At 38.9% G+C, this 24,447-nt stretch overlaps 2 protein-coding genes across 5 annotated transcripts in view; one reads left to right on the top strand and one right to left on the bottom strand.

Moving 5' to 3' along the window:
- Positions 1-24,447, top strand: part of CAMK2A (calcium/calmodulin dependent protein kinase II alpha) — a 301,059-nt gene that overhangs the window by 200,481 nt on the left and 76,131 nt on the right. The window lies entirely within an intron of this gene.
- SLC6A7 (solute carrier family 6 member 7) overlaps positions 1-24,447 on the bottom strand; it is a 45,759-nt gene that overhangs the window by 5,299 nt on the left and 16,013 nt on the right. The window contains exons 2-13 of one of the 4 annotated variants that reach the window (XM_081934355.1): positions 22,875-23,058; positions 17,000-17,131; positions 15,501-15,735; positions 14,072-14,210; positions 13,137-13,271; positions 11,756-11,859; positions 9,319-9,443; positions 7,507-7,619; positions 7,280-7,411; positions 6,406-6,505; positions 5,801-5,901; positions 4,684-4,854 (exon numbers count right to left, since the gene is read on the bottom strand). In XM_081934355.1, the coding sequence (XP_081790481.1) occupies positions 4,684-4,854; positions 5,801-5,901; positions 6,406-6,505; positions 7,280-7,411; positions 7,507-7,619; positions 9,319-9,443; positions 11,756-11,859; positions 13,137-13,271; positions 14,072-14,210; positions 15,501-15,735; positions 17,000-17,131; positions 22,875-23,058 (1,671 nt within the window). Of the gene's footprint in view, positions 1-4,683; positions 4,855-5,415; positions 5,690-5,800; positions 5,902-6,405; positions 6,506-7,279; positions 7,412-7,506; positions 7,620-9,318; positions 9,444-11,755; positions 11,860-13,136; positions 13,272-14,071; positions 14,211-15,500; positions 15,736-16,999; positions 17,132-22,874; positions 23,059-24,447 lie in introns of those variants that run through there. The other 3 variants (XM_081934358.1, XM_081934356.1, XM_081934357.1) reach the window with 3 other exon arrangements.

Genomic DNA, 24,447 nt, shown 5'->3' with positions numbered 1-24,447 from the left:
CACATACATAAGGGAGATGACTAGCGGTACCATATGACTTCAGAACATAATGCAAAAGTGCTGAACTCCGTTCTCTTTCTGGAGACAATCACTTTGCAGTCTACATATATACCAGTAGAGGTCAGCTTCTGCCTCAGCATAATAGTCTGAAAAATGATCTTATTAATATAATAACATAAAATGGATGTAAAGAGAGAACTTTTCTATCTGGGGCAAAATGTACAAAGAATTGTATAAGGGAAATGTATCCCCGGAGCTATAAAACTTTGGGAATGTGACAGAAAATAAAAAAACAAATTGATGATTAACCTCAGGGACAGGTTCTGCGCTTACATATCATAAAATCAGAAGCAAAAGGTCTCCATGGAAAATAGGATAGTCATTGAGATGGGTGACTCAGTGACTATCCTATTGTGAATTTGGAGATCGATTTTTTAAAAAAATTTAGTTTCTGTCAAAAGACCTGTTATCGGTCATCTTGACCCAAGTAACTCTGAAGAGTTCTTTTTAAGGATTAAGTGTCCCTGTAAATGTATGCAGTGCCTTTTATTTATGAAAGGAAGCAACTTCTGTTTGTTAAAAACTTATATACATTCAGAAAAGCCAAAGGCACATAGGAAGCTACCTTGATATCTATATCCATTTAAGAGTAAGGTTCTACATTTAGGCAACAAAAACGGAATGCACAGATACAGTATAGATGCTACCTTGCTCAGTAGTAGTAACTGTGAAAGGGATCTTGGAGTCCTAGTGGACAACCATTTAAATATGAGCCAACAGTGTGCAGCAGCTGCCAAAAAAGCCAACACAGTTCTAGGCTGCATTAACAGGGGGATAGAATCAAGATCACGTGAAGTGTTAATACCACTTTATAATGCCTTGGTAAGGCCACACCTGGAATACTGCATTCAGTTCTGGTCGCCATGATGTAAAAAAGATGTGGAGACTCTAGAAAGAGTGCAGAGAAGAGCAACAAAGATGATTAGGGGACTGGAGACTAAAACATATGAAGAACTGTTGCAGGAACTGGGTATGTTTAGTAGGACTATGGGAGACATGATAGCAGTGTTCCAATATCTCAGGGGTTGCCACAAAGAAGAGGGAGTCAAACTATTCTCCAGGGCACCTGAGGGTAGAACAAGAAGCAATGGGTGGAAACTAATCAAGGAGAGAAGCAACTTAGAACTGAGGAGAAATTTCCTGACAGTTAGAACAATTAATCGGTGGAACAGCTTGCCTCCAGAAGTTGTGAATGCCCCAACACTGGAAATCTTTAAGAAGATGTTGGATAGCCATTTGTCTGAAACGGTATAGGGTTTCCTGCCTAGGCAGGGGGTTGAACTAGAAGACCTCCAAGGTCCCTTCCAACTCTGCTATTGTATTGTATTGTGTTGTAAGTGACTTCTTGGAATAACAGCAGTATAACAGATCCTCAAGCAGAGAAAGGTTTTTCCTCATCATCTTCCCTTATGTCCTTCATTTTTGAAATGGGAATTACCAGGGATTGGTAATTGAACATTTGCATTTATAAAATTGTGCACTCAATTACTGTCCCTCTGCCTAAAATTCCTATGGCAAAATGTATTTGGGCTGGAAGCAAAGTTTTCAAGGTCAGTTTGCCTTATGTGAACTGAGCACTTGCATAGAAGGATAATAACAATAGTAATATCTTAGTAATAACAAACATAATTTTAGGAAATATGAAAAGCAAGAGAAAAGCCCCCTTGTTTAAAATATATAATAGCCAGCAACAGGTTAAGAGATGAACTTTCTAGCTTTGCAGGCAGGAATAATTTTTTTTAGCTTTGGCTGGTTAGCATTCACATATATTAAATGAAAGGCTAGGGGAAAATGTTTTGTATTTGCCTAAATAGTAAGAAAAACCATCATTTCTGGCATAATGTATTGGTTTTTTTTATTATTTTCTTGCCTCTATTGAATAAAACATGTCAATTGCAAACCTGCACTCTGTTGTAAATATCTAAAAAAAAGGAATTCATTATCGCTTTCAGAAAATTGGTCTTGTTTTTCTCCTTCTTTTAAGAGTTGGGTGGGAATTTATGTCCTACCAACCATCTAGAGCAGTCTTGGCAACCTTAAAATATGTGGACTTCAACTTCCAGAATTCTCCAGCCAGCTAGGGAATTCTGGGAAATGAAGTCCACCTATCTTAAACTACGAAGTTTAAGAAAGACTGCTCTAGAGCTTGAAAGCATTTGTTTTCATTCTGGAGAGAGGGCCCGCCCTGCTCCTGGCACACACCTTGTGTTCAAGGCTCATCTGGTGTAATAAAGAGACTAAGGATATTCTCATTGTCTCTGCTGACAATCAGAGATCAGCTCTCCCTTGCAAGCGCTTCTTAGGTAGAGGAGGTGGAAGCAGTATTATCTAAGCCAGCAGACCAACGCTCACAAAGTCGTATTACCAAACACATGGTCTTTTGGGTGTTTTGGAGATGGAAACAAGGAACGATTGCTTCCTTTTTTGTGAAGAAAGGAGACAGGTCCATTTTTTTTAACTCACAGAGCACTGGAAGCTTCAGGGGCAATGCATCCAACAATGCATTTTATGCAAGGAGAGCGAGCATTCTTTCAACAGCCTTCTCTTTCAACAGCTTAGTTATGGGTTCGGTTGGCCGAGTAATAATAGGCTGAAGGTGCAGTTTGAGAGTTCCAGACTCATAACAATACAGGTAATACCATGTTGAAAGTCGACTGAGTTTGCAGACAAGTAGGACAGAGAGGAAGAATGATGGGTTGACCTTCAAGTGGGCAAAATGATTGCAAGCAGTAAAGCTGAGGTGTGGCCACGTTCTTTATCTATTAACTGTATGAATAGAATGAACTGTATGAGTTCATAATGACCCTCCAGATGTAATGCTAAAGTTCAGACTTGTACTGAACAAATTTGAATAAATCTAGAGGAGCACTGGGCATTTCCTGCCCAGGTGTCAGTTCAAAAGCTTCAGATTTGTTTTCAGTTAACCAGAGTTATCGATATACCTTCTCTAAATCGTGTTTAACTTTAACTATGACATACATAGACCATTTGTAGACCAAGAAGTGCATATTTGATTAGACCACAGTTAATATTAATTGGCTTCAATCCAAAAGCTTTACTTAACAATCACAGTGAAAATTCCAGTTTCTCTCCTTATTGCAAAAAGGACAGGAAAGAAGACATTGCTGAGCTTTACCAAAGGTTATCATACATCACTGCCCAAAACTGAGGTTAAAAGGTAGAAGGGAAATATAGGAAATATGTGATGGGGGCTAATTTTCATTTCCATGCCCTCTAAGTTCCCCACATGTGTCATTATTGTTTTCCCTTGACGCTTCATCTCTGTAATGCAACCAACACCTTGCTCACTTTGGTCCATAAAATATGATTTGGGTCTTAACAATGCAAAATTATGCTTTGGGGTTTTTCATTCCTGCTATCAGAAGAAAACAAACAGAAAGATCACAAAACCACATCACATGGGCATTAGAACTGACTAGATGAGAAAATGCAGTAAATATGCAGTTTTAGTTGGGCAGTGAGACAATAAAATGAAGAAAAACAGAGCAGAGGTGGGCCATCTGCAAACCCAGGTCTCATCCTCTCCCTTGGGGACTATCTTTGCAAAGCCTGTATTGATGAAAATGGGGGACAAAATTTCTTAGTAGGAGAAATGGAGAAGCTCTAGTGGTGCAGTGGTTGGAATGCAGTATTGCAGACTCATTCTGTCCACAGTCAGGAGTTTCATCCTGACTGGCTCAAGGTTGACTCAGCCTTCCATCCTTCTGAGGTCAGTCAAATGAGGACCCAGATTGTTGGGGGCAATATGCTAATTCTGTAAAACCACTTAGAGAATGCTGTAAAGCGCTAGGACAGCGATGGCGAACCTTTTTTGGCTCGCGTGCCACAAGGGGGAGGAGCGCAGGGGGGTCATGTGCGGGCGTGCTGCACCCATAATGCAATGTGCGACCCACCCAGTGTGCATGCACGCACAACGTGCGACCCCCTCATTTTACATGCTTTTTTCACCCTTCCCAGGCTCCAGAGGCTTTATAGGAGCCTGGGGAAGACGAAAAGAGCCTCCCCCCCAGAGGCCCTCTGGAGGCTTCAGGGGCCGTCCGGAGGCTTCCCTGAAGCCTTTGGAATGCTTAAAACCACCTTCCGAGCAAACCGGAAGTGACTTAAGTGACAGTGTTTTAAGCGCTCCGAAGGCATCATGGAAGCCTCCGGATGGTCCCTGAAGCGTCCGGAAGGCCTCCGGGGGGGGCTCTTTTTGCCCTCCCCAGGCTCCTATAAAGCCTCTGGAGCCTGGGGAGGGCGAAAAATGGCTTTTAAAAAGGTGAACTCAGCTGGCCAGCGCGCACATGCATGCTGGCCAGCTGACAGGGCAGCGCCTCGCGTGCCCTGACAAATGGCTCCATGTGCCACCTGTGGCACGCGTGCCATAGGTTTGCCATCACTGCGCTAGGAGGTAGTATATAAGTTTAAGTGCTATTGCTAGACTGCTATGGAACTAAATCCATTACAACTCTAGCACAAGTCCTAGGACAGTTTTAACAGTGGTTAGAAATCTAAGAATCTTCCCAAATGTTCCCTTTCTCTTTGCATAACTGCTTCGCTTGTTTTAGCCTAACAGGATTACTCTAGTGTGTTGGGTTGGGTGTTTTTCCTCTTGTTACTTACTTGCCAGAGTGTCCCTTCTTCTCGGAGCACAGCAAACAGCATTCCCATGGGGATCATCAGGCAAGAGAAAATCCCCATTAGGATGCCCAGAGCCTCAGCCCAAAATGGAAAACTGTAGGTCCCGTTGTACTTTGAAGGCTGGTACTTCATAATGCTGTAGACAAGCAGGGCCTGAAACAGAGCGCCAGACATCAGAGAACCATTCAATCTGCCATGGGGTTTTTCATTTCCTTTCAAACTTAGATATTACAAGTGAATTAGATATATATCATACTGCTTAACAGATGCAATATTAATTCCATAGGATTAAAGTAATGGCACTGTGGAACATCATCAAGGAGATAGTCAGATATACTCTTTTATCCTTAGCTACATAGAATTTTCTATTCCCATATAAATGGTTGGGTGGGGATTGATACAGAATGAAGCATTTATTTAGTCACTAAAGGGTTATCCTTTGTTTTTTCTGCCGTTGGTATGGGACACCTGTGTAGAGTAAAGGGAACTTCCTCAACTTCAGTAGATGAGGTTTCATCACCACCTTGTACAAACAAATACTCTATAACCTTGGGATGTTCTCCTCCTTAGCAGAATAGGCAAAGCTTTCCTAGAAAAAGATAAGATAAAACTATCCTCCTTGCCCTTAGCGAAATCAAGTGAGATGAAGGCACTGAAAACAAGGGTGATTTTTTTTCTTTTAATGGTTTGGAGCTCATACGAGCTGGTCAAAAATCCTAATGAGAGTGAACATCCATGCAGACCTAATCAGGAGGGTGCTCCTTGGCTGTAAAGGCATATGTTGTCTTTATCTCTTTGGAGTTCCCTGACTGGAAGAAGGGGTGCAAGATCATTCTTTTTTCCTCCTTAATGTTCTTCCAATAATCTCAGGTATTCCTTGATGTCTGTTTTATATTGTTTTCTCACACTGCCATGCAATAAAGCCTTGGGTACTCATACCGATGTAATCATTGCCCCTAAATTCAAAAGGATCTATGATTCAAATCTCCTGGGAAGGAACAATGCAACAAGGATATATGTTTAAAAAATCCCTGGGTGGCAGATATAGGGACAATAAGAAGAGCTACAGGAAATAATGCTTCAGAGCAACTCTAGTTACCGTCATTGTTACTGGAGACAGGAACAACCAGCAGGCCCTAAAGTATATCCCTGGTTTGAAACCCAGCATCATGTGAATATCACGGCAAAATCTTTTCATGCCTACGGAAAAGAAAAGGAATGGGAAACAACGACGCTGTTCAGTCAGATGTGTATTATCTGATTGAAACTAACAGATTAACTGTTGACTCTATGTATGTTTGCTTAAACATTTTTCACTGTTCAGTGAGACTTCCTCCTAGGTAAGCATGCATCAGATTGTAACCTGAGAGGAAGTCCCACTGAGTGTAGTGAGAATAACTTCCAGGTAAGCAGGTATATGTTTGTGCAGTCTTGTTTGCGTGGCCCGTTGCTGGCATGCTGTGGCTTGGTGCCAGTCCACAGCCCAGGACCTGGGGAGTCCTGGACTAGAAGACCTCCAAGGTCCCTACCAACCCTGTTATTCTGTATTCTGATTTTTAAGAATATGCCACTGATCCTAGATTTTGGCTGCCTTTTTTATAAATCCCAAATCTCTGCTCCACAAATTACATCTCATACATTTTTGCACTTCTCATTTCACTTTTTAAAAAAAGGGGCTTTATAACAATTGCGAAAATACCTTACCATAAACACGTGTTACTGCCAGACAGGTAGTTATGACCACCACCATGAGCCCAAACCCAGCACTGTAGTCATCCAGTAGCACCAACCAGTACATTCCACCCTGCAGAGAAAAAGCCAGAAAAGGTCCAAAGTCTTTATTTGTTTGTTTGTTTGTTTGTTTGTTTACTTACTTACTTACTTACTTACTTACTTACTTACTTACTTACTTACTTACTTACTTATCAATGGAAGAGTATATTTATAGCTCAGGGTGAAACTGTGGGATGCTTGTCTCTTTGCTATATCCTTGCAGACATTTCATTACCCAACTAGATAACATCATCAGTGCAAGAAAGCAACCAAGCTTAGAGAGCACCAGGAACCCCACAATTATTCATTTATTTATTTATTTGAAAGTAATAGCTTCTCAACTCCATTTTGTTAGAGCTGCATTTAAAAACATATTAAATGGAATATAACCTTTGTTTCTGAATAAAGCTCTTTGGGACAAAATAGCATCGCTATAGGCTAGGTTTCATTGCCTAAACATTCAAAAGGAATAAATGTCAGAATATGCTGAAATTCCAAAGAGTTGGTCCTAAGAAACTGATAAAATACTTTTCAGATTTTGAATGTTAGGGATTAATTAGCTGCAATTAACTGTTAATAGAAATTAGCCTATTAGTTGGGTAGACAGATAAGCCACATCTTCTGCTTTGATTATTTTCTCTTGCACTCGTGTCACATAATTTACTAGATGCTGTGTGCAATCCTCTTCATTCCTTGCTCTTTTGCCCCTTTATTATAATACAGTACAGGTTTTATTTGTAACTATGACCTAGATTATTGCCTAAAGCCCCAGCTATTGCAATCTCTTCCAATCTACTTTGCTTACCTCTGTTGTGAGAATGAGCCCCATTAGAAACATCGCAGCACAAATGATGCCTGAGAAAAAAGCCTTCTTCGGCCGCAGGTAATAAGGGAACTCATCTGTCACTGCAGTAACAATGGTTTCTAGAAAGGCAAACTGAACACAAACGCATACAATTTCATCACCTGTAAGCTCTAGTCATTTGAAGGTCCATGGTTAAAGCCTTCCCTCTCAGCAGGCTTTCCCCTTACCTGACTGTCCAAGCCAAGAGTCAACAGCATGAAGAAAAAGAGGAAAGACCAGAAAGGAGAAAGAGGAAGCATTGTCATGGCTTGTGGATACACTACAAAAGCCAACCCTGGACCTAGAATGGGCCAAGAATGAGAAGAATTATGAATGCAATCAAGGAGACATAATCAGGGCTGGATTTCATGAGCATAAAAATTGAGTCACTGAAAAAACGAGGTTGCAGCTCTCACTGAATCAGCTTGCTCACATTGTCATACAATCTGCATTTTGATTGTTGGATGTGGTGGGCTGCCAATGTGCGATTTTATTCATTTATTTATTAGCTTCCTAAGCTGGCTGGCCCTGACTTAAAGGCATTTGCTGTCCATAGTGGGAGGGGGTTCCCCTTGTTCTTGTTGTTCCTTGGGGATATCGTTCACTCTTGGCGACTACATGAACTAGGCCCAGCATTCTCCTTGGCAACATTTTCCAAAGTGGTTTGCCATTGCCTGCTTCCTAGGGCTGAAAGAGAGTGAATGGCCCAAAGTCATCCAGCTGGTTTTGGGCCTAAAGTAGGAGTATCAATCTTAGTTTCTAGCCCATTGCCTTAACCGCTACACCAAACTAGCTCTGCTCCATAGTTGGTAGCTCAATGTTTTCAGTTGCTCTCTTGGTAATAGGAATAGTGTGGGACCGGGTCTCTTCTGAAATTCATATGGATAAAAAATTATAGCTCACACGTGATCAATCAGGAAATATATTTCACAACTTCCACTTAATTTGGCTCTAGATTTATCAGCTAATGCTAACGCCTGCTGGATACAATGATGCATTTTTCTTGGCAAAAATACAAATGCAGTTAGTGATAGCCAAGTTCTGGATTACAATGCTAATGAGATTTAAAAACTTTTATTGTTGATCGCTTGTTCTCTGGTACATTTTATCACAGAGTGATGCACAAAGAAGTAAATTAATCTCTTCTCAGTCTATGGATTATATGATTAGTTGGAGAGGCTATCATTATGTACAGTTCTTCTTTGTCTTCTGTTAAACTGCTTATTCTATTGCCTTTAATCTTTCCAAGCATCGACATCTTCTCTAAAAATTATGTGTCAAAAATATTAAACTTTAGCCAAATGGAGGATGCACATTGTGAGGGCAGCAAGATTTAGGGTGCCACTATTGTCTATCAGTTCCAGGATGGAAGGATAGCACAATGAAGCAGTTGGGTGGATGTAACCTAGGAATGGGGAAGCTCCAATTCTAACTCACGCTCAACCATGGAAGTTCACTGGGAGATGCTGGGCTGGTCCCTTTCTCTCAGCCAACTTATTTCATCAAGTCATTCTGGTGGTTAAAAATAGGAAGAGCAAGTGCTATATACATCATGTAAATCTTCTGAATGAAAGGTAGCATAAAATATAATAAAGAAATTAATTTAATTTCCCTTTTCCAAAAGATGTGGCTTTAACCCAGTGTTCATTTTTTCGTACATATCAATGATCTGGGAGTCCTGCTTGTGGTTGTACCCTTTCTTCCTCATATCTACTTTGTCATTAGATCTTGCTTCTTATTGTATCCAATGTTGTGTAAAAGTTTCTTTTGATTCCTTTAGTTTTCTTAAATCTCCTGTCCTTTCCACTCACTTTTTTGTTCTGAATTTCTTTACATTTCTTATTTAAATATACCTGCTTGTCTTTTCTTGCTTTTATCTAGAATTTGACACTTAGTTGAATATTTTTCCCTCCATCACTGCATCAAATTCTCTGGAATTCTAACCTGCATACACACATATATACTTGTACAAAAAATAGAAGAATTTTTTTAGCTTTTACCTGCTTTGGCAACTTCCTGAACAGGAACATCAAGTTCTTGGGACATGTATCCCAAAACAGAAAAAATGGCAAAGCCAGCCAAAATGCTGGTAACAGCATTCCCCACAGTGACTATAAATGTATCTCTACAGAACAACAACAAAAAAAAAATAGGACCTTAATAATTTGATCTGAGACATTACAGAATGTATAAGGGGATAAAAGACAGCAATAGAACTTAAATATACCGCTTCACGGTGCTCTAAACAGTTTACAGAATCAGCCTATTGTCCCCAACAATCTGGGTCCTCATTTTACCAACCTCGGAAAGATGGAAGGCTGAGTCAACCTTGAGCCGTTGGAGACTCAAACTGCCAAACTGCTGGCAGTCAACAGAATCAGCCTGCAGTAATGCATTTTAACCACTGCACCATCATGGCTCTTGATAATAAACAGGCCGCTATGCTTATTTGCTATTAATGCAAAGGTAAAGTGTAGAATTCTTCAGATGTTAAACTATACCTGTTATCCGCACTCTCTAATATGACTACTGGTGAGATGTATTAGGAATTCCAAGCCAATCAAGGTCTAAAGATCACCTTTTATCCACTCCCATATTAAAATGGCATCAGTATATACATACATACAGAGCCGCAGTGGCACAGTGGATAGAGTGCAGTACTGCAGGCTACTTCTGATGATCACTGGCTGCCAGCAGTTTGGTAGATCAAATCTCACCAGGCTCAAGGTTGACTCTGCCTTCCATCCTTCCGATATAAGATATGGATATAATAATTCTCACTAATTTGAAAATTAGTGGGGACAAAGCAATCATAACAGACAGGAACATAATGACAATTTTTTCTTTGTTACCTGGCGGACATTGCAAAAAAAAAAAAGACATTGCAAATCAAGACTAAGAAGGTATATATCAGGGACGTGCGGTCAGGGGAGGCAGAGCCTCACCTCTCATCATGAAATAATAATATATAATAATAATATATATTTCCTCCCATCCCTTTTACACGGCTCCCGCTAAGCTCCGGTAAGAAGAAGAGCCTTTGGGGAGTGAAGAGGAAGAGGAGGGAGGAGGAGGAGGAGGAGGTGCGCGTGCGGGGCGGTGCCAGCTGGGCAACCGGGGGAGGCAGGAGGGTTCTCGGAAGCGCCAATAACCTTCCTGCCTCTGCTATACTTTGTGCGCTCCTCGCGACTGCAATAGATGTCCGGAAGTGGCAGGGGCTGTTGGGCTGGAAGCCCAAACCCCATTAGCCACAAAAGCCACTTCTGGACGTATATTGCAGTCACGAGGAGTGCACGAAGTCCAGCAGAGGCAGGAAGGTTCTCGTCATTCCCCAGTCGCTTTCGTGGCTTTGTCATCCGGGAGCGCCGACAACATTTCTACCTCTGCAGCTCCCGGGCGCGGACGGACGGAGGTAGCCAGAGTGGCGCCGAGGCAGTCCGGCGGGCAAGCGACCAAGGATCAGGCTGCCTGATCCTCCATCGCTCGCTCGCTCGCTTTTTCGTCCGCCCAGACCGCCTCGGCGTCGCTCTGGCTACATCCGGCCGGCCGCGCCCAGCAGCTGCGGTGACGTCATCAAGACAAAGTGGCTTGGAGGCGAAGTGCTTTTCAGTGCTTTTCTGTGCGTCTGGCATTTAGGTAGATAGCTGGATGTCCTAAACGCCAGACGCTCAGAAAAGCACTGAAAAGCAGCTGCTGTTGGGGACTGTGGAGCGCGAGCCGGCGGAGCACGCTCAGGAAGGCAGGGAATGGGATCACGTGTGCTGGAGGCACACCAGCCTCACCAGCCATAAACCTCACCGCATGTCACTGGTATATATATATAGAGAGAGAGAGAGGGAGAAAGAGGGAGAGGAGGAGGAGGAGGTTGATCTGTTTACAATAATGGGAAGTCAAGCTGTCAGTTCTTTATCAGATGTTGGTCTGCCTATCCCAGGTTCTTGGGAAGGACTCATAGATGGATAAAAATGCCAAATCCAATTGAAACATCTGACTGACTGTGACAAACCATAATAATAATAATTTATTTGATTTATATGGTTGTCAATCTCATCTAAGCAACTCTAGGCACCTTGCAAAAGTAAAATAAAACAAAAAACAATCCAATTTAAGTTAAAAGCCAATATACTGTATAAACAAAAAGCTTACCAGCAACAACCTTACATATGCTCAACAAAGCCATTGTTAAAGTCCCTACCATTGCCAGACAACCAGACACAATGAGCTATGTCTTCTGACTCAATTAGCCTTTTCTTTCCTGTTTCCCTTCCCTTCTCTTCCCTTCTCTTCCTTTCCCTGCTCTTTTATAATCTTACAGTACATCCATAATTGCCTTATCTCTCCCTGACATTCCATCCATGATTCTGTTTAAAATACACAAAACTATCATTTGCTCTCAATATGCTCCATCTTCATTACGTATACATTGAAAAGATATACCTGTAAATATTCTGGTGGAAGGTATTATATGATGCAAAGGTGAGAAGTCCCCCAAACCCTACCCCAAGAGAGTAGAAGATCTGCAAAGCTGCTTCAATCCACACCTACATTTGTAATGGAAAACAAGAAATTAAATAATTTCAATAAACCAGCAAGCAATCAGTCTTGGTTACTAAAGCTTTTACCCACACATTCAAGCTGTCTTTTTCAACACAATCAATATAAAGATTGTTTGAAAAGGATGCATTTGAATGTTCTGTGTAGGGAAACTCTGGTGCTCATTAGAAAGAGTAGTTTTTCCTGGCACATTTTTTTTTCCAGTCATAGCTTTTATAATGATGGAATTCTAAAGAAAAATGTTGCCACAATGTTACTGTCATCCATCACTACCTGAAATTGATTTTAAATACATTTTATATTCTTCCTCAAACCCCCAAAAATTTAACCTTTGACAATCTACTGTCAACCTCACCCCATTCCTAAGAGGTCTGTAAGGGGCATGCATAAGCACACCAAAGTGCCTACTGTCCTTGTCCTACTGTTCCCTTTCATTCATATCCATTTCATGTATCCAAAATCATGTTTATACATAATACATGTATAGACTAATACATGCTTGACAAAATATAAATAAACAAACAAATAAATAAATAAATAAATATTTCCCATGCAATAAGTGTATATGGAAGTCAAAGAAAATGCTGCTTGACAAATAGTAGAGAAATATGAAAACTTTCTCCTTTGTGCAATAGTAAACTACAATATATGTGGATGGGCCCACTCAAATATATTTCAGGATCATATATAAACTTTCTAATTCTTAAAGAGAGAATTTTTTAAAATGTTAGCAATGACTTGATCAGTTTGTAGTTAATGCAGAAATGTCATTGCCTTTTTTTAAGTATTTGTTTTTTTATTGTTTTAATTAAACAAAAAACACACACAAAAACATTCTTCATTACATCTTCCAGAAAGCATGTTGATTGGTTACAAATAAATTTCGTGCATTACTACAATCATTCTTTATACTTCATTCATATTGAATTGTACATTTTAAATCAAAAATCTTTATACCATCAATATACCATCATTCTCATTTAACTATATTTGTTTAAACGTGCTTTTGTCTAGAATCATTTATATTTATATTATCATAAATCTAGACAAAAATTTATTACTAGAATTTATAAGTACCCAGGAGAGATTACATCTTTAAGCATTTGTTTTTAAAGTTTCCAGTTTACCCAAAAGTCTGGGGTTTCCAGTAAGTCCCACCCAAGAACTCTGCTTAGTTTTTAAGATCACTCAAAACATGAGATAGTCAAAAGGGATATAGACTATATAAATTCTTTTCATAGAATAATATTGACACGGATCTCACCTTGGGAGACAGTAGGAGCTCAAACTGGGGTGTGAGATAGAACTTGATTCCTAACCAGGCCCCCTTCAGTGTCACCCCACGAATCAGGAGCATGATCAAAATGAGGTAAGGAAATGTGGCCGTGAAATAAACAACCTACAAGAAAACAAGGTGCTCTAAAAAGATGCTGTCTCTTTTTAAACAACCATAGAACTCTTGTAATCTTCAATAAATGTGCACTACTGCCATCTGCAAAATGGTTATCATGGTTTCATGAAAAATAATTAAGGATCCATGAAATTGAAATGAGAGAAATGGAGGAAGCCATAAAGACCTTCAACAACCTGCTTAACACAAAAAAATCCAGAAACAGAAGGCGTCATCCTATGTTAGAAGAACTCTTGTGGATCTGCTCGTCATATCTATTATCAAACACTTCTGACTATCAACATATCTTATTTAATAATCAAGTAAAATCTTTCTTTCTGTGTTTTGAAACCCATTTGATCTAGTATTGTCCACTTGCAAAGTATTATGACAGCATTTTTAGGTTTATTGTAGTCTTTCGCAAAAATGCTCAGAACCTATAGGTGATGCTGGAGCATTACATTTTCTCTCAGTCCTCCACAACTATTAAATTATATTGCTGAAATAAAGAAAAGTTGAAAGAATCAGGAGTGGATCTGGCATAGAAGAAATGTAAATTTCATTTTAGCTCAGATTTGTATGTGTATATATATGCCACAATAGATGATCTAAGAATTTTCAGAAGGGGGAGTTGACCCCATGGAAAAAAATAACATCAAAGATACTCATCCCTGCCGTAAAGTATAGAAAAACATATTTTCCAATTCCTACCATAATTATGACATCTACCAAAAGTCAAATATAATTATTTAATAATTTGAGGATGGGGAAAAAAACAGATGGGAGCCTTCTGCTAATTTATACTTTACCTTGCCAGAAGATTTGACCCCCTTTAAAATGCAAAGATACACGATCAGCCAAGCTAGCAGGAGGCAGAGGCAGAGATTCCAGCGAATTCTCCCAGGATCTCCAATGCCTGAGCTCCCTTGGATGTGGAGGACATATCGGCTTGGGAAAAAAACGAGAAAAGCTTCAGTGGGCGGAATTTCCACCCACAATTGTTCATGATGAGGTGACAAAGTAGATCAGCCTGAAAAGCCTTTCCAACTAGCAAAAAACATAACATTGTGTGGAGATTGCTTTATATGGCAGTACTGTATATGTGTATATATTTTCCCCATTCATATGTGTGCATCATGCAGAGAAGCAATAGTTAAACAGCTGTTAAACCAGATGTATTTAATCTGATTAAATGCATCCAATTAAATTGAGGCTTTTGTTTAACTTGGGATTTGATGGTTTTTCCTTGAACAGAGATGTCTTTGTATAAAAAAATTGCATTACCACAAATTAAGAAATACTTTATACAGTGCTCATTTCTTGAATACATATTATTTCAACTAATAAATTTGTGATGAGTCCATGTGTCATGTGTGTGCATGATAAAATACATTTATGTGTCTGATAGCTGCAATGACAAACAAAAGCTATTTCGCATGTTACATTAATTTGTATGGAGTTCAGCATACACTCTGTTTAATGTGTCTTTGTCAATAAGATCTTTAATAATTTCTAGTCCTACCGTATTAACAAGATAATTTATTTTGAATAAAATGAACAATGCCTCCACATAGATTCATGAAGCTGAACTAAAGCTCCAGTTCTTCCTCTTTGGCTGTTTTAACCTTATATGGATTTCTATACAGTCTCATTATCATAATTCTCACTAAAATATTATGCAGTTAGAAAATGAAAGTTAGTAATAATATGGATAGATTCATATGTTTTACAGCAAATATCACATCCACATCATGAACCATATATGAAGATTTGGGTAGGAAATGTGATGCCCTTCAATTATTTTGAACTACAATTCTCATATGGTGGTGCTCAAAAGTTTATGAATACTTTTCATTTTTCAGTATTTCTGCATAAATATGACCTAAAAGGAGACCTGTTTGTCACATAAATCCTAACACTAGATAGAGAAAACCCAATTAAATAAATGAGTCAAAAACATTATGCTTGTGTATTTATTGAAGAAAAAAATCCAAATCTACTTATCACATTTTAGATCATATTTATGCAGAAATATTAAACATTCAAACCAATTCACAAACTTTTAAGCACCACTATAATTACTAACCTCTCACCATGCTTATGAATGTTGAAATCTCTTAGACTGAAGAGGGCAAACTTATCACCATAGGTTACCTTCCTTCCCGCCCTTTTTCTCAATGGCCCCACTGTGGCAAGCCTGAGATGTGGCTTGACACTTTTCTTGTCTAAGCTACTTACTTCCAATATTCCTCACTCGGACTGACAGTGTTAGAAGTGTTGAAAGGGACAGCACTGTTCCCTGTGTGTATGACATGGTGGTCCAGGCATAGGTCTGTGTTCCACCAGTTGCCGCAGTACTGCCAAGGCAAGTTGTTGGTCAACGAGGCAAAGAGGTAGAAGAGAACATAGGCAATGATCATGTTATAGTAAATGGCCACCAAGGAGACAATCAGGATTGTGGCCATACCAATACCTAAAGAAGAGCAGAAATGAGATATAATGGCAACAAAACACAGACAACCCCCAAAGTTAATGTTCGTTTACTACAATGTTCACGATGCAGCTACATGAAGCCCTGGTGTCACTGTGATTAAGCGCATAATTGCAGGCAACTCTGCCTACAGCCTAGAGTTCGATCCTGATGGGCTTCAAGGTTTCCTGACTCAGCTTTCCATCCTTCTGAGGTTGACAAAATGAGGACCCAGATTGTTGGGGGCAATTTGCAAATAATGCTGACATTGTAAACTAACCAGAGACTGCTGTAAAGCACTATGGGGCAGTATATAAACCTAAATGCTATTGTTCCAAAGGTACTGTTTCCAGAGACGACTGAACTTTCTGGTTTTTCTTTGAAGGCATTTCACTTCTCATCCAAGAAGCTTCTTCAGCTCTGACTGGGTGGGGTGGGGGGGAATGGAAGGATTTATATTCCCATTCCCAACCATCCAATCAGAACTGAACAAGCTTCTTGGATAAGAAGCAAAATGTCTTCAAAAAACGCCCCCAGAAAGTCCAATTGCCTCTTGAAAAAGCACCTTTGGGACAACCATGATCTGGATAACGGAAAATCTCCATAGATACCTAAATGCTATTGCTATAAATGCAGCCCATGAGCTCAGTTGAGACTGCTAGCTCTTTCTAGCCACCTTGTGAGGGCATCAATAGTCTTCTATTGCTTTAACTGCATTGGATCATGCATTAAATTTAGCTCTTTTTTCAAAATCCTAAATTAGTCAGGATATTCCAGAATATCCAAGTTATCCAAGTTAAAGTCCTACAAAAGTATTGGAATTATAACTCCCAGAGTTCTTAACTAGTAAAGCTGAAAAACATCTTGGAATGTGAATAGTTTCATTCATTCTTAACACATTTGGAATTTACTGAATTCTAGGACACTGTTCTAACATAATTTGCAGTGAGTTAATTTTGAAATGTGTCAGCTTTGTAAAAAAAAATCTATATTCAATCTGTCTCGTGTTAGTCCACCTGGACAGTCATGCTTCTAAAAATATGGGAAACAAAATTATTTTCCCAAATATTTTTTTCACTTTCACAGTAATGAAAGTATTCTTCCAGTATTCAATTACTGTTCTCACCTATTGTGGTAAGGAAGGCTCTACTTTCATCTCTACAATGTGTGAGGACTAACCTGTTCCACTGTCAACCATAAGAACTTAGTCTGCAAAAGAAATGAAGACAGGCTTGGTGACGAAACTAGATTAGCATTGCACACAGACCTTTGAAGAGTGGGCTTATCTTCCAAACAGCAAGAGGCCCCAGGCTTGAGAACTGGCCTAATGACAGCTCCATGAAGAAGATGGGTATCCCACATATAGCCAACATAATGAAATAAGGAACGAGGAATGCCCCTGCAGGAGAGAAATTACAAACAAGTGACAAAGGGGACACAATTGGAATGGAAAATTGAATGTGATAATCACAGCATGAGTCAAATGATACCCTTTCCTTAGATAACTGGTATGGTCCTCATAAAACTAGAATATGGACCATCTAGTAAAAGTGAGAGATGGGAAGATTCAGTACATACAGTGGATAATCTAAAAGAAGCTCTGAGTGGTTCCCCAAATTTAAAAATAATTGTCGCATGCATCAGGGATATTATACTATTTACTCTGGAATATAAGAGTGGGGCTAGTATTTCGTTCATATCCTGCTACTATTATCCTCACAATAGATGTCATCCATTATCTATTGTGAGGATAAAATGCGGCATCAAGGAAATTTTAATCTAATTTTGCATTCTCCTTTTAGAAGCTTGCCTTATAGAGGTTAATCTCATCGTGAGAGTTTCCAGATGCCAAACTGAAAATTTGACTCAGAACTTTTTTCTTCCTCCTGCCTACATATACTAGTTATGAAATAGGAGAAGGAAGGAGATAGCACACTCTCTCTCTGCTTGTTACTTTTGAAATATTTTAAATCCACAGCACAAAATGTGCAACTCTTACAACTCTGCCTTATCTCCGTAGCATTCGAATTTAGTGGTAGAGCGTATCTCCTATGTGTAAAAAGATCTAGGACAACTTCTTAACATTATTAGAATATTTCTGTGTCTAAGCATCCAAGAATATTTCTATCTGTGTCAACATTGCCAGTTTTCTTTTCCCAATCCATCAGAATTGGTTGAAAATTATGCACATTGATCATCACTGCTACCAATTTCAAAACACCAAGAAGCGAAGAAGACTGAATCACAACTTCCTTACTGTTGTCAAATAGGAGAAAATTAAACAAGCAAGATTCAATGGAAGCTCTGCCTCCATTGATAAATTTATTTCATGCTCTGTGCATTTTCAGGAAGGGAGGCATCAGTGAGAAGTTGCAATTAAAAGACCTATAGAGGATGATATTTTATGTACAGAAGTAAGATGTTGGCTGACTTCTAGAGACCACATGGCAGGGCCAGGCAAGTCTCTACAATAAGAGAACAGCCAGCCTTCAATCTTGAAAAAGGAACATTTGGCTTTTGTGCAATTCAAGGTACATTGCAGTTAATTCAGAAATAAAATGGCTGAATTACTGGGCACAGTCAACAACATGTGATCATAGAAGTGCTCAGCTTCTTCTGCAATGGTTTGAAGAACCTGTGTGGAACTTCCTGGATATTTAAAAAATCTGGTACTAGTCAGTAAATCTCCAGGAAGTTCAGGAAATCTACATTAGAGAGTAAACAACACTGTATTAGTTTTCCACTGAAGAATACTATGACCTGGTCTATAGTAGATGTCAAAGAAGCAAGGAAGTTTTAATTTATTCTTTGGTAGATGGGAACTGAGGCACAATGTGCTTCAGAAGGAGAGTCAATAGATGGTGTATGTGTACTATTTCTTCCTTTCTTCATAACTTTCGTGGTCAGAAAAAAGATGGGAAAAAATTGAAGAAAAACATGGGATGACTATATACACTTATATATTCTCACAGTCACTACTATCTATTAATGTGTCAGGATCCCATCTGGATACAATTCTTAGAGAGCCTTGAAGGCTAATGTGTTCCAACCCAAATGTTTAGAGGATAAAAGCCAAATGTGAAATAAAACTGAATTTACTACTACAGGAGTTGGCAGGCTTTAGTTTGTGGAAGTAGTTATTTATTTTATCATTCTTTTTTTATTGGCATTTCAAGTAGAACTTGATGCTAATATACATATAGTTAGAATTAATAAAATTAAATCACAAATATATGTTTGAGCACTAGAAGTGAGCAGGGGACAGACAGACAGTTTGGTGTAATGGTTAAGTTAACAGGCTAGAAACCAGGATACCATGAGTTCTAGTCTTGTCTTAGGCATGAAGGCTACTGAGTGATTTTGGATCAGTCATTCCTACCAAAAAAGCCAACATAGTCTAGGCTGCATAAACAGAGGGATAGAATGAAGATCGTGTGAAGTGTTAATACCACTTTATAATGCCTTGGTAAGGCCATACATGGAATCCTCCATTCAGTTTTGGTTGCCACGATGTAAAAAAGATGTTGAGACTCTAGAAGGAGTGCAGAGAAGAGCAACAAAGATGATTAGGGGACTGGAGACTAAAACATATGAAGAATGGTTGCAGGAAGTGGGTATGTCTAGTTTAATGAAAAGAAGGACTAGGGGAGACATGATAGCAGTGTTCCAATATCTCAGGGGCTGCCACAAAGAAGAGGGAGTCATGTTCCCTACCCTCCAAAGCACCTGAGGGTAGGACAAGAAGCAATGGGTGGAAACTGATCAAGGAGAGATTTCCTGACAGCTAGAACAATTAGTGGAACAACTTTCATCCAGAAGTTGTGAATGCTCCAACATTGGAAGTTTTAAAGAAGATATTGGATAACCATTTGTCTGAAATGGTGTAGAGTCTCCTGCCTAAGCAGGGGGTTGGACTAGAAGACCTCCAAGGTCCCTTCCAACTCTGTTATTCTATTATTCCCTGCCAGCCTTAGGAAACAAACAAAGGCAAAACACTTTTGAAATCTTACAAGAAAACTTCAAGGATTTGTCAAAGCAGTCACAGGCAGTCAATGCTGACTCAAAGGCACCAAAGGGGAAAAAGTTTGTGTGGAGTTCACAGTCCTTCCATATTGGAATCTACTTCTATTTATTTAAAGCTCTCTTTATTCCAGCAATGAATTTCAAATTTGAGAAAGTTACTCTCTGTCAATGCTATCCCTTAACAATTTGAAGGTAGAATACTTGCTGATCTACTGCAAATCAAACACAGATCTATTATAACATTCAGATTACTTTTTCCTACTACCCTGTTATAATGATTTGACAAGATCACAGGACTGATGCAATCAACAACCCTGCTTAAGTCTCAGCTTCATGATTTTGGTCATTATCAAGCACAAGGAACCAGAACAACTTTGCAAATAGGGCAAAGCAGTCTCTTTATTGTTGATTGCCTGTATTACATAAATCTGGCTGTATTCCCTTAGGAATCAGAAAATAAGACTTCATGAGTCAAGTTTGAAATGTTTCCTCCATTTCCGCCTCTAGTATGAAGCAGCTCCATACTGGCATGCTTCTTAACTCTCCCCCCATACTCCTTTAGCCAATGATTCTATTACAGTTATTCTTTATACATATTTATGTATTGCAAAATGCCAAAGGATTGTTTGTGTTTTCCATATTTGAAATGTAACTATTATTTTTCACTATTGGCAAATTTATAACATTTTCTGTCCATGACAAGTTCTCAATGTTTATTTGTCTGAACTGCAGGAAAATGCAATGAAAACATAACTTTAATAAAGTCAATGGAAAACAAACTAACTTGTGTTGGAATAAAAAAATAATTCTTAATCATATTTGCATCCTGGAAGGAATATATTAAATTTCCCAAGACTGAATCTTGGAAGATCAGAATTTTTTCCCCTTCCTTTTGCTGATATTGTTACCCAGTAGAAAACATTTCCAGCAGTGGGTTGCCCTTTGGTGTAATTTATTCACGCAAGCTGAATAACACGCTGACTCAGAACAAGGAAGCCACCTACTGATTCATCAGCATGGCTTTTGGGAATACATAAGATAGTTGGCAAATAAGCTTGGCATCATGCTGAAACTGCTTCACAGTAAATAAGTGACATATTATGATGGCCAGAATGTTTTAAAAGAAAGGTTGTGTTGTACACACATACACACACAATTTATACTTACATATTTATATCCCACATTTATTATTTTTATAAATAATGTAAGGCAGTGACTATATCTAATACTCTTTCCTCCTCCTATTTTCCTCACAAAAAACCCGTGAGGTGGGTCCAGCTGATTCAAAGTCACCTAGCCAACTTTCCTGCCTAAGAAGGGACAAGAATTCATTGTCTCCAGGTTTCTAAGCCTTCAGAAGTTTTTTTCATTTACCAAAAAAATCTCCTGAATTTCACATGGTCCCAGAAATATTTTGATGAGGAGCAGGAGCTTTAGCTACACAGTTCAGATGAAAACAACACTTGTCACATATTTAAAAAAGAAGAACAAAAGAAAGAGACATAAAATCGTTAGCAAATTATAGGTGAATGCAGGTACGTAATGCCAGAGATATCATGCTGGAGAGTGCAGCCTTATCAATTAATAATCAGCAGAGACCAAATCAATTGACTGTTTGTTGACAACATTTGAAAGCATGAATATACAGGTCAATCTACATCCAGTTGTGTCCATATCACATTCATTAGTCTTGCTTTTGAAGGTCACTTCTCCAAAGATAGGAACTTTTTTACGTAAATTTACAACTGAGAAATATTTTGAAATAAGACATTTGCAGACTCCATGAATTATGTGCCATTGTATTTGAACAGAAACCAGTGACAGATTTCTGCAGCATCTCTAGTGACAAGTAACTCTTGAAGAAATGTGTTAAATTACTGTATATAAGAGAGGGGTTGAGCCAACAGCAGGTGACAAATTGATCCAAAGGAAAAGACACTATTAAGGTGATGCACACTATAGACTCCAGAGTCTCTGACATCAATGAGCAGAAATAATACATAAAATTTAGAAATGGGATGTTCATACTTGGAATGTCTGTTTACTTTTACTGTAAGCCTTCAATCACCATTTTGATGCTGTGATTGTTATGGAATACAAGAAAGTATTCTTCCATATCACTTGCATGCTTCAGGTTTTTTTCCCTAAACTTTGCTCCTTACTCCTAATTCGAGCTAGTTTTAGAAGTGGAAGTGTGGATAAGCTCAGTGGAACAGGTATACAGTGTATGCCGGCCAGTTTCTAACAGATCAATATCTCCTATCTAATTTACAGAAAGACAGTCTCATACGTTAACTTTATCTGATACCTGTACATTAAGCTTAAGTAAGCACACGCCTATCCCTAAGAGGCTTTTGTGACTATTGAATTTGTAACAGTATATCTCATAGTATTAGTTGATGTGATAGTGGCTGTGGATAATATAATAATGACATGGACTTTTTCCATGCCATTACCCCTGTAAAGTGGAATTTAATAAATGTAGAATCTAATGTGATGCTATATTTGATATTATGTTGTTATTTGTGCCTTATATAGCATCAGAGAACATTTGATACTACATTTATTAAATTCTATTTTATAGGAGTTTAATTACTGCAGTTATGGCATGGAAAGATTCCAAGTTGTTATTTATGTTATTTGTTTATTTGTGTTTTAGAGTGATGTAGTGGTCTAGAAGTAAAGAAGTTTGCCTCCCACTTGGAAGGTTGAGTGTTAGCGGTAGTGGAATATGTTTCTCTCTTAAGGCACAAAGAAAAAAATATCTGCTGTGAACTTTGCATGGTATCGGGAAGGGCGGCCGTCCAGTAAACACTCAGTTCCATCCAGTTGTCCTGACTATCCTGAATTCAGGGATTACAGGATCGTAAAAAGGTAGTTGTTATTTGTGTTTTAGACTCTTTTTAAAGTTTTAATATGGACTGCTCAGTCTCCACTTCAACTGGAGCAACAATACTTACACAAAATGTCTCCCCTCTGGCGCCCTATTTTTAAAAAGATGCTGATATTTTTTACTGTTGCCAGTTGTCAAGACAGATATGAAAATCTCACTATAAAACAATAAGAAAAATAGAAATCTTCCGCACAAAGACAAGGAACAATGGCGGTCAAGTTCTCACCTCCCCCATTTGTATAGGCACGATATGGAAATCTCCAAACATTCCCCAATCCAACGCAGTAGCCAATACAAGACAAAAGGAAATCCAGCTTGCCTGTCCAATTTCCTCTGTCTTCAGGATATTCGGTCTCTAGGTCACCATCTCCTTGGTCACTAGGAGTCATTAACAAGTCTGGAATGACTGGCTGATAAGGAAGAGATAGAGAAATGCATAGGAAATGAAAGAGTCTGCATGAAAGAAGAGGGAGGGGAGAGGGCAAGGCAGAGCAAGGGGATGATGGCTTTTAACATATTTAGTATCTAACAAAAGGTAGAGTGTGGTATACAAGTCCTTATTTCATAAGTTCACTGAACCAGAGCTTTTCATATTACTTAGTACGCATCGTGAGGTGAGATAGATAGCAAAGAAATTTAATAATAAATAAAAATGCATCCTTTGATGTTGCACTACATTGTAAATTGCATGTGTAAATCAGCCATCATAGCTCAGACTTCTCAGGTAGGATTTCATATCCTTTCTCATATCCCACCAATACTTCTTCTGTCCATAAAGTCAATTTATATATTTCAGATGTGACTCTTGGAAGTCTGCTTCACAAATCTGACAGCCTTTACACCAAGGCCTCCAGTACCATGGAAAGCACTTGGCAGTCCTCACAGCCCAGCTGCTGGGTGGATTATGTGAACTGACATAACCACACAGAGCTTTAGCACAGTGCCAGAATCTGTGTGAGCACAGTGACTTGCAAAGGAGCATCCACAGTCATGTCAAGAAAAAAAAAAGAATGGATATTATTAAATATTACATAAAAGCAAGAGTCTTTCTGAGAATGCTTGTATCTTGTTGAAACATTTTAAGTTCTACTGTTTATCCTATCGGATTAAGTTGTATAGGTTGGTAATCCAACAACTAGTACTGATTTACCCATTTTGATATTTTTTTCTATGAATAGTACTTAGACTTATATACCGCTCCAAAGGATTTTAGAGCCCTCTCTAAGCAGTTCGCAGAGTCAACATATTGCCCCCAACAATCTGGGTCCTCATTTTACCAACCTCAGAAGGATGGAAGATTGAGTCAGCCTTGAACCCATCAGGATAGAACTCCTGGCAGGGAGCAGAGTTAGCCTGCAATACTGCATTCTAACAACTGCCAGGGTTAAATATTCTAGTAGAATATTTAAAAATAGTAGTTGATAGCAGAAGGAAAATCTTCCAAGGACTTACCTAATAACCTTAGACAAAACGTCCCAATTCAGCAGTCTCAAAATATGGGCAACAGTGCCCATAATTCCAAGATGGATACTCCATTAGGGAAGGCTTTATGAGAATATCCCTTCCAGGTGTTTCAAAAAAGTCAATGCACTTGTCTTATTTAAGAACAGCCCAACTAACTCTGCCTTTAAAGTGCTCCTCCCTTTCCATGACTTCCAACCTCATCTTCTGAAGAAACTGCTTCATGGGCTCCATCTAATCTGGAAATTGTACATATAGATTTGCTTGGGGTTTTTTTTCATTCTTGATGTGAAAAACTATGGGCACTTCCACATTGCCATTTCTACAACCTTTAGTGT

The sequence above is a fragment of the Natrix helvetica genome, assembly GCF_964273705.1.
Source record: "Natrix helvetica genome assembly, chromosome: 1".
NCBI lineage: Eukaryota > Metazoa > Chordata > Lepidosauria > Squamata > Natricidae > Natrix > Natrix helvetica.
The sequence above is the reverse complement of the archived record's forward strand: the minus strand, read 5'-3'. Positions and strand labels throughout refer to the sequence as shown.